The sequence below is a fragment of the Cataglyphis hispanica genome, chromosome 3 (genome assembly GCF_021464435.1).
Source record: "Cataglyphis hispanica isolate Lineage 1 chromosome 3, ULB_Chis1_1.0, whole genome shotgun sequence".
Taxonomy (NCBI): Eukaryota; Metazoa; Arthropoda; class Insecta; order Hymenoptera; family Formicidae; genus Cataglyphis; species Cataglyphis hispanica.
The window spans coordinates 4932165-4943405 of NC_065956.1; the positions used below are offsets into that span (position 1 = coordinate 4932165).

General features: G+C 33.0%; 3 protein-coding genes across 5 annotated transcripts in view; 1 reads left to right on the forward strand and 2 right to left on the reverse strand.

Annotated features, from left to right (window-relative positions):
* LOC126859458 (tyrosine-protein kinase Src64B) overlaps positions 1-2817 on the reverse strand; it is a 46847-nt gene extending 44030 nt beyond the window's left edge. For 2 of the 3 annotated variants that reach the window (XM_050610768.1, XM_050610766.1), the window contains exon 1: positions 2451-2816. The gene's annotated coding sequence lies outside the window, so the exon portion shown is untranslated. Of the gene's footprint in view, positions 1-2450 lie in introns of all 3 variants that reach the window. The other variant, XM_050610769.1, reaches the window with a different exon arrangement.
* A 1108-nt stretch (positions 2818-3925) lies between these two features.
* On the forward strand, positions 3926-7218 carry LOC126859466 (ubiquitin-conjugating enzyme E2 variant 2). Its single transcript, XM_050610782.1, has 4 exons — positions 3926-4207; positions 4663-4805; positions 5222-5347; positions 5431-7218. The coding sequence occupies exons 1-4, from the start codon at positions 4183-4185 to the stop codon at positions 5569-5571; spliced, it is 435 nt and encodes a 144-aa protein (XP_050466739.1). The 5' UTR covers positions 3926-4182; the 3' UTR covers positions 5572-7218.
* Positions 7219-7653: 435 nt separating this feature from the next.
* On the reverse strand, positions 7654-10862 carry LOC126859463 (cytochrome c1, heme protein, mitochondrial). The gene is made up of 8 exons (XM_050610777.1): positions 10575-10862; positions 9538-9585; positions 9142-9290; positions 8931-9063; positions 8691-8855; positions 8338-8451; positions 8092-8226; positions 7654-8007 (listed from the first exon to the last, which is right to left on the reverse strand). Exons 1-8 carry the CDS (start codon positions 10644-10646, stop codon positions 7903-7905), a joined length of 921 nt encoding a protein of 306 aa, XP_050466734.1. The 5' UTR covers positions 10647-10862; the 3' UTR covers positions 7654-7902.
* Between the last annotated feature and the right edge of the window lie 379 nt (positions 10863-11241).

An 11241-nucleotide genomic window follows, 5' to 3' on the forward strand; every position in this document is an offset into this window, starting at 1 on the left:
AGACCTCGCCGCTAACGTGATTTAAAGGTTAAGCCGAGGTTGGCCGCGCGCGCGGTCAGCCAATCGACTGTAAGGGCTCCGTGGTTAAACTTAAATCATATCTACACGTCGATTTAAGCCGGCCTCGATCAAGTGCTCGTTACCTTTAATTTCTATCCGTGCAACTGAAAGTTCTAACGGGACACTTAAGGATGCATGTGTTATATGTCGAAACAATGACAAATACATGAAAATTTTGTAGACTTTTTTACTATTTCTTCTGAATATTTATGCAAAACTTAAGCACAATTTTCTTAACGTTTGCAAATTATTTAAGTTTAAAGTTAGTAGTGATTTTTATGGAAAATCGCGTATATTATATCACTTATTGACAAATTTCGCAAGAAAATTCTAATAAATATTTGTGCAAAATTTGATTTCGATCCATATACTCGTTTAAAAATTATTTTCTAAAAATTGTAAAAAAATATTATCTTTCTTTCTCTTTCTGCAAATTATTCGGTTTTTCTTTGTTTCTTGCAGTTGATTTCAGATATTTATGATCAAAAGTTTTTGTGATATCCTTTTGTGATACTTTAATTCTTTTTATCCGGATTTACTTAATTGATTTTTCAAACAGTATAAATAAAAAATGTTTTTTTTTTTTAATTTTGACAGTTTTTTGTTACTATTGTACAGCAGAAACTTTAATATCCTTTAATATAGTCTCTCGATTCTGTTTTACTTTATTTAGATGAATAATTCATGCAGAATGGCACAAAAAGAGAGAGCAACTTGATATTAGCAAAGGAATAATAAATTTAATAATAAAAAGATTTTAAAAGCAATTAATAATAAAAAATGACATACATTTATTATTTGATTTAAAAAGCATTATTTCCAATACAATATTTTAATAAGTAAACCCGTCACTGGACTATTGCTTTCGTTATAATTTCAATTCTACTTTGATTGTAGTTTGATTGTAGTTTCTTTTCCCATCCTTTATAATAATATTTAATATGTACAATGCAAATTTGCGGCATCAACCGGAAAATTAATCAAGGAAATGACAAATACGCTCGTATCCAACTTACAATATTCCATTTGCGCGATTAAATGTCTCGTGAACTATCGAGGCGCAAGTTTGAATGCACATAAATTACGGTTAACATAATGCAAGAAAGCCATGTCAACTTCAGGTAAATATAAGTGATAGAACGCTCCCTTCTAAAGGGTTTCCGTGTAGATGCGATTATCCGGTTACGCCCTTCTAAATGAAAACAAAGCAAACTTAGAAAGAGCCCTTCCTCCCAGCATTTTCCCCACGGATTACTAATAATTATAACGAGCATTCTATCGAGACATATAAACGAGAATATATAAACGATTAAAAAACGATAATAAACTCTTTTTTAACGATCGCGTGCCATCAATCAATGATTGATAATCTACGTAAATTAATAATCGATTGCATTGACAACCGATGACATTGTTATATTCAATTGTGATTTATTGTTAGCATAATATAAATTAAAAATATTTTAATAAATATAATATTTAATATAACGTATTTAATATTATATATAATATTTTATAAATATTTTAATAAATTATAAATATTTTTCCATTATGCTTTCGAAAAATTATATTTTTATATGTATAACTAAAATGATGGCTGAAAAAGAACAGAAAAGATCTCTCTTGTCAAGATAATAGATAATTATTTTGCCTTGTAAAACACAAGATTTGTTAATTCAAAATATTCTATAGAAAAAAGAGAATATATATTGTAATCTTTCATTTTTTCAATCAAAAATAATCGCTTTGTCTCTGCGTATCTCTTCAGTCACCACATCGACAATTATTATGCATGCAGTAAAGTTTTTTTCATTTAAATGACAGCGACAACACACACTCGATATAACTATTTACCAAAAGATACAAAAGATATGAAAGCATTGAAGTCTCCTCAGAGGCAATCGATACTCGAAAATATCCGTTCAAAATATCCATAATCCCATTAATATCAGCATTAATCGCATCCGCAATCATTCGTGAGCGCGGTAATGACATGACAGTAACGACGATCAATGTCAGGAGCGTCCCACATCGCGAATAAATGTAACGCCCCCATGCAAGCAGAGACTCTCACGCGATCGGCAACAACAAATCGTCGTTAATGGCGAGCACCACACGGTATGTGCTTCGCCTTTGCGCTTGAATTATATTTGTATCCAAAGAATTAATATACATATACCTGTATCAAAATTCGTCTCTTCGACGATCGAGGAACGAAATCGAAAAATCTCATTCGCGAGACTGACTGCGGGAGAGGCGCTCAATGGCGTTTTACGTTTGTTTATCACGCGTTCTTTTCCGCTTAAATCGAAATCGCGACGACGCACGCTCGCGCTATCCCATCAGGACGCGCGATCAAAACACAAACATACACAATAATCGTTACTTACCGCCACCGTGTCGTTCGCCGCTCTCTCGCACTTCTCCACCGCGTATCTCCCCTCGCACTTGTCGATCGCTCTCTTCAAGTAATCCACGTCAAGCGGCAAACGTCGGACAGGGCACACAGGGCTTAATGATCGTCCACCGGCATCGGGCGGCACGCCGTCGTCGTCGTCGTCTCTCTCGCGATCACAAAACTGCCGGTCACACGGCGCATCGCATCGCGCGACAAAATGCACCCCGTACACGGAACACGAACTGACGAGTTATCGCGCGCCGTTCATCTTATCGTAGGAAAAAGGGGGAGAAAAATCTACCTTCAATCGCGCTCGCGCGCTATCCACGACTGCTCCTGCGCAACTAGCCGGCGACGATATGGCTATGGCGCACTGTTCCTTACGTCGCTTCCCCCTCCATCACTCTTCCTCCCGCCGCGCGATCTCGACCAATAAGCGACGGTCGTTGGCCCTCTCTTTCTCGCTGTCGCGCTCTCTCCCTCGCTCTTTCTCCCGGCCACAGAGTACGACAAGTTCACTAGAGGTACGTTCCACTTAATATTCGCAACGTGAGATTATTTCGTCCATGTCATTCACTGAAAATTAAACAAAAACAGATTATGCTATGTGAGTATTGCAAACGACAAGTGGAACTCGTTCTAAAAGTTAGATTTTGGTTCAGAAAAGGGATAGGAACATCCTTGGAAATTTCGGCCACATATGTTCCTCTTTATATTTGGAAATAAAAAAAAAATTCGCAAAAATGTGAATAAATAAGAATTGTCATGAGACTGTTTAAACTTTTTAACTCTGACGGATATTATTGTTTTTCTTTGTCAATATTGAAAAAATAGTACGGTTATCATAAAACAAAGTAATATAAACACGACGACAATATGAAAATCTTATGTTATTATATCTCTATTTATTATGATCGATAGTCAGTCTACATTAATTTTCATCTAAAAATACGTCACTTAAAAAGACTATAATAATTGAAGAAACTATTATAAGTTCTCATCTCTAATAATTAATACAGAATTCTAAAAAATAGTTTTCCAAAAAATTTCTCGATATCTGATAAAAATTATTTATGCAATCGCAAAAGTGTGAATAATAAATGTATATATATATTTCCTCAACAAATTTTATTTAATATGTTTTATTAATTATTATAAATTATTTATATAAAATATATATTTTTTCCCCATACCTTTTGTTTTTAAAATAAAATAAGCTTTATTAGGCTTTATTAAGATTAAACAAATCTGATATAAATAATAAAATGCAATTGAAGTAGAGAAGCAGACCGTTGCACTTATAGTTGCACGTTTTCGGTGTTCGGAAATAAGTATGGATTTGGATTGTGAAAGTAATAAACGAACAATATGTAGACGGTAAAAGCGAAACGGACAAACCGTTTGAAGGATCCCCGTCGTCGCGAGGCGCGAGACTCGCTCACGAATGCGGTGACGTTTATCTAGAGAGCGACTAGTCCATGGAGACGGGGCGATCTCTCGCGGAGCGCGGAGGTTGGCTGAATTTTCGCAAAGTATATTTTCGTATCGGGGTGATAGCGCAATCTCCGCAGGATATCGCGCTGGATATCGCGACGTCTCGGGTGATGAGAAGCTCACGCCGCAGTTAAAAGCCCCGCCAGCCCCACGTGTGACGTCGCCGTGCGCCTTTGCCCGCCTTGTACTTTAGGGAAAAAAATACGGCGCTTCGCAGAAATACAGAGATCATGGCGGTGCCCAACACCGGTGTAGGTGAGTTATTTTGTTAAGCGATCGCTCGCACGCGCGCGCGCGCGCGCCAAAAAAGACGCGCGGGTTATCATTATTATTGAGAGACTCGGAATTTCGAGAGAATGGGATATTTCGTTCGCGGATTAAATTATTTCGTTCATCGAGAGCACTTTGCACGCGTCAACGCGAGTTGACAGCGGATGTCGGGTGTCGTGAAATCGCCTCGTATTTCTCGCGTTAACAGATGACCGAGAGTTGAGCGAGAATCCTTCCATCGTTCGTCGATATCCTTTTCTCTCTCGCGATATCGCGATCCAGCTTCGGTCTAGGTCTCGGTATTATCGTCCGCGAGAGATTCGATGTGAGAGGTTAACCATGCTCGATGCCCGCCTCGAGCCATAACCTGTATCAGGCGCGAATATATACGTACATCATTTCAGCTGTCACGATGTAAAACGTGATAAATCTCGTTTCAGTTGTGCCCCGAAACTTCCGTCTCTTGGAAGAACTGGAGCAAGGCCAGAAGGGTGTGGGCGATGGCACGATCAGTTGGGGTCTAGAGAATGACGATGACATGACCCTCACGCATTGGACTGGGATGATAATTGGGCCACCTAGGGTAAGATATTTTTCATTTATATCATTTCCTCTCTTCACTGCAATTGTAATATAAACGAATTATTTTTTTTTTTTTTTATTCAAACAAATACGCTTACAAATTCTCTGGAATAAAAATTAAGCAATACGTAATTGTTAGCTAAACTATTCATAAAACTCTTTTTATGTTAATATAAATTGCAATAAGATATTATATCTGTGATTAAATGTGTAATTTAATATATTATGTAACAAATATAACATGTTATAAAAATATACTTTATGTTAATAGGAATGATAAAATGTGTATATACAAAAAGTATAAATTTTATGTTAAACCAAAAATAATTATGAGAATTGATTATATTAAAATAGATGTTTTGGATACAACAGAGACTTATGAAATATGTATAATTTAGTGCTCGTATATTTTTGTAGACGCCATATGAAAATAGGATGTATAGTCTGAAAATTGATTGTGGTCAAAGATATCCAGATGATGCACCTAATGTAAGATTTTTAAGCAGAATCAATATGAATTGCATTAACAGTGCTACTGGAGCTGTAAGTATATAAGATTGTAATGTGCATTTATAATAATATAAAAATATATATACTTAAGATAACATATAAAATTTGCATACAAGGTGGATAATCGCAGTGTACCGGTTCTTGCAAAATGGCAACGAGAATACACAATTAAAACAGTTCTTCAGGAACTCCGTCGTTTGATGACGTTGAAAGAAAATATGAAACTTTCTCAGCCTCCAGAAGGCAGCACTTTTTAGCCTATCCATACAAACAGAGACATCTTCCTTTTTGCAATAGCATGAGGTGAGATCTATAATGAAGGTATCAAATGATATTAAAATGGTGCCCGCTAAAAATATATGTTTAAAAAGAAACAACAAAAAAAAAACATGAAAAAAACAACTTTGTGAAAGAAAGGAGGTAATAGCTTGGAAAGTTGAATGAGTGTACCAAGTTTATGTATAGATAGAAAAGTTGATAAAATATTTGTGTTAAATACAGCTGGTTCTTTATCAAAATTTTTCATTAAAATTGTAACATTCTCTACAAACTATATTAAATAAGATTTTTGCAAATATACTATCATATGTGCATGAATTAGTAATTTCATTCACATACAATCTGATTTACGGGAACTCTGCTCCAGCTTTTCAAGCTAGTACAATGTAAAGTGAAAAAATCATATTTTGAATCTTAAAACTGGAGACACAGACTGTGTAATAAAATGGATAATCAGTAAGAATATAACTTATGCCTTTCAAGTTTTTTAACGAGATGAAAGATAACGTCTGGTACTGTGAATCGTTTTAAGACTTCTTCTGTTTGCGCATAAGTGCCATTTCATCTCTTGCGGAAGTGTCTCTCACTCAGTAATGTTTTAGAAAATTTGTAAATTCTAAATCATAAATTTGTACATTCATTTTACTTTTCCATGCTGTGTACCATTTCAACTGGCATTCTTTGACGAAATAACATGCATATATTGTGTGCATTTGGCAAGTTATATCCTAGAAACGGCCTCTTATGTTAGACGAATTACATTTTGTAATCGTCGAGATGTCGCTCCGTAAACGAAACATAAACGTTTGATTTGTAATATCTCATATGGTGAATGATATATAATGTTGTATGGCAAAGTACATCAACATATGAAGCAACATAAATGAGAACTTTTATTTAGTATTGTATTTGAATATATGTGTATTGGAAATATACACGCTACCCGTATGTGTATGTATATTTGATTATATATATTAAAATATAACACGATTAGTATATATATATATATATACAGATACTCTGTTTATACTGTTTGATCCAGGCTTCATGATTGATGTATTATGAATACAATTATTTTAATTATAATTTTATTATAATATAAAAAATCATATCTCTAATTCCTAAACATGTGTAAAATACATAAGCTGCGTATTCATTGTTACAAAATCAGATTTATCTCACCTTTAGTGCAATTACAATTATAAATTATATGCATTATATATTACTGAAAGAGAATTAAATTGTATGCAGCCTATTGATTCCCGACAAATGACGTGTTATGTTCCAGCAAGAGCATAATTATATAAAATATTATGATGTCGTCTGGAGATTTATATCGTCCAATTAATCGAAATCTTTATATCCTAGACTAAAGTAAATGCCACCAAAGTAGATTTCAAAATATCTTCACATTTATGTAATTTAAAAATTTTCGATTACCCAAACCCAAATATGGTGCATGCGCACGAAATATACATACCTCTTTGTCCGCTTTGCATTTCAGTATTACACTATCGGTAATATAATAGTGTAATTTAAAAATCATCCTATTGAAAGAGTATCGAGTTAAGAATTCCATGTGGATGAAATCAAGCTTAAGGAGAATAAAATGATTTCCTTAGAAATGAGCATTGCTTTCTTTTCTTACCCATCATTCTAACTCTTTCTTTTTAAGTCTTGAATGGATCAATACTTCATCAAAATCAAATAATTTTATATATTCAAATTTGTGTGTGCATTTACACATATATTTGGATAAATTTTGAAAATACGTTTTTACTTATGTGATCTTAGAGAATGCATTTAAATAACAATTCGTAATAAAAATTTGAAGCAATTTGTAAAAAATTGGAATGTAGAATCTCATATATATAATTGAAACTTACTAAAAATCGACAGAAATAACTCAGAAAGTACTCAATCAAATTAAAATATATCCTTTAATCTCTCTTGCAGATTAAAATATTAATCATAAATATACTCAAACTTATATTCTGTGAGTTACTTGAAGATCATCAATTGTGTTGCATATCAACATCGCATTAAAAAAAATAATGTCCTTTATGTTTAACAATTTATTTAAATCAGACGATGGACTCCATTTGATATATAGCTATGTACAATGTATAATTTAATAGTTTTGGTGATGACAAATTGACAATTCAATTTATGTCAAATGCTATATGAGTAAGTTTGAATCTTCAGAAAGGAGCCATAACTTGCTGGATACATTGCTTAAATTGTGAAACTACATCCCAGCACAATAGCTAACATCGCCGAGTTAATTTCCAGCACGATAGCTAATGGTATTATTTTTTAGGAATAAACATTATTTTTGTGCTCTTTATAGTCGTCCACTTGTGTCGTTTGAAATATATTGACGCAGCAACGAGAATTGACATTATTCCAATAGCCTACAAATAATAATGAAGTAATTGAGATAAAATATAGGTTTAGAATAAAATTAGAATAAAATAAAATTATGATATTCAATTTACCTTGATAGCCATTCGTTTTCGATCATCGAATTCATGATTGGCAGTCCACATTAGAAATGTAGTAATATCTTTTGCTATTTGAGAGGCAGTTGGAGGAGTACCATCTTCATATTCCAAGACTTCGTCATAAAGAGCCTATAAAAGATTGGAATTATAAACATTTTTATTTTCTCTTTCCTTTTTTTATTTAAAATACAAAATCTTGCTAATTGTAACATTTATTTAAACAAAACAAATTGAACTCACCTGTGCCATACCAATGGCACCACCTAAGAAATATGGGTTGAAATATTGTCCCTCTCTCAAATTTATACCAGCTGGTGGATCACAGTATCCAGTCAATAAGGAGAAAATGTAATTCTGAAATATGAAATATACTTTCAAATAAAAGTTATTTGTTGTGTAATATTAGAAATAACATTTCAATACATAATATTTCTGATATTATTTACACAATTGAGTTGAAAATTTGGGAGAAAAATGAAAAAATCGATGTTTTTTTAACAAAACATTTATGCATAAAGAAAATCATTTAATAGATTTAATGGATTTAGTTGTATTTTTTCTCTTTTCATGTATGCTGCTAAGAAATGACTTACTTCTCCATTATGCCTGGCATTAACTATATAAGATAGATCAGGTGGATAAGCACCATTGTTTGCTGCTCTAGCAGCTTCTTCATTTGGATATGGAGATGGTATATAATCGAATAATTTTCCTGGACGTTTATAATATTCTCCTACATCATTAGGGCCATCTTCCACCTATATCATAAAAATTATTATTACATTCTAGCCAGTTACATGAAATAAATTTTTTGTAATTGATATAAAATATACCATGACTTCTTCCGCGAGAGCTTTGGCTTCTGCTTCAGTGTGAGTAACATTAACAAGGTGACGGTATGCCACATATTGCAAACTGTGACAAGCAGCACATACATTCTTATAGACCTCCCATCCTCGTCGCATACTATAAAATATATTAAAGATTAATAATAATAACATTTTTATTTTGGCTCATATTTATACGCTAAAAAAACGTACATACCTAGCATGATCTAATGAATTAAACCATCCATAAAAATCCCATTTGTATGTCGGTGCATGAGCTACTAAATCGCCAGCTCTTACTGAGCTATCTAAAGCATAAATAAAGGCACTGATGCCTCCAGCTGTCACTCCTAAGCATGTTAATAACTGTAAAAATGTTATAGGTATTACTATTTCTTTTTCTTGCAGTATAGTATATATAATGCCAATGGCACATGTTACATAATAACATTGTTGTGTTGAAGATATGTAGGTAAATAAACAAAGGAGAAGTACTCTAACTTACTATTAACACATGCAGTTTGAAAATAACACAAAGCAAATGTGTTTTTGATGGATGAGGAATGGAACAAGGTGAGGATATCTTCAATCAAAATAAATTAAATTCACATACCACTTTTCGACCCCTTGACCAATCTTTCACAGTAGAGAAATTGTTCGTCTGTAAAAATAAAATTCAAAGTTCAAATAACAAGCTTACATAATATATTTTAGAAAAATAGGGGAAAATTAATACTACTTTATGTATGTGTTTACCTTTTTTATATATTTCTATTTTTCTTTTCTCACATATTGATCAATTTGATTTTTTACCTCAATTATTTCAAATTTATCTTTCATTTATATATTTCTCATATGATATTTATTATTTATATATAAATCAACTGTAAACTGAATTGTATATAATCAACTATGTACTCTTTGTTAATAAAGTCAAAAATACAATAATACCTGCTGATGAATAAAGAAATTTGAACTTGCGAATATTACATTTGTTCAATTTTTATAAATATTACTGTAATATAAAAAAAATTAGAGAAAAAATATATCTAATAAAAGGCATATGTGCTTCAAAATATAATAACAAGTATATAACACTCGATTCAAAATTTACAATTATACAATTACACAGCATACACACACACACACATATATACACATACTTGATAATAGGTATAACTATTCCTTTAATTAGACGATAAGATCATGTCATGTATGTTAACTATTAGTCAATATGATAGTGAGCACATAATACACATTCATCTGCGTTATCGACCACGCATTGAAAGTGCATCAGCAACACATATTTGACATCATGGCAGCATCCCAATTTTTGGTATCGCTCGCTATTACATAACATCTGTTAAATTAAATTAAAATATCGTCGAAACCGTCCCGAAATTACAATCGCGCGACGTCGCGACTTTGGCCGGCGTCTCGACGTCGCGCGAACATCCCATGAGACATAAATGTCGTGGGAAATGATGCTGTGACATAGCAGCCGACACGAGTTACCCTCGACGAGTTCTCGGGTCAATATCGGTTAACATTAGTATTGTGACACTTGAGCGCCGTGATTTTTGGCGCGAATTTTTTTGAGAAGAAGCGCACGGACGTCGCGAATATCATCGACGGTCGTCGTTCGCTTACCTGGCCGATTAAGGTGCCGTAATTCGGTTTTAAAAGACCCGATTTACAAATCCGACCTAACGTCGCCGCCATGTTGGCCAGAGATGCAATGCGCCAAGGATTGTGTGCTGGTCAGTGAACGATGCTCCGAGCGATCGACGAAAAATCAACTCGCGACTCTCGCAAAAATCCTTCTGCGATTATTCCGATTTTTTTCACCGGTCACGAAGTCTCCGAAAGAGGTTAAACGAGAGGATATCGAGATGAAGATGATTCTCGATCGAACTCTCGCAGGGATGCCAATATAATCACGAACAGTCACGCGTTCGAATTTTGAATCGGCTCAATCATATGCATGATAGAGATATTATATAAAAGAAAATAAATAATACATAATATATATAATAATAAATGAAAATAATAAATTGTATGTATTATGTACATAATGAGAAACTTTCTCTTTTTAACTGTATTTTTTTCGAGTTTTTCTTTTTGTGCTATATATGTTATTCATTATTCTATTTATATTTTCAGACATTTTAAATGACATATGTATATTTTTATTTTTGAAATATTATATAAATATTTTATACATATTTTGTATACATTAAGAGAAGAAATCATAAAAATTTTATTCAATGTATTATTAAAATATAGACTAAATATAATATTTATATAATATTTATGC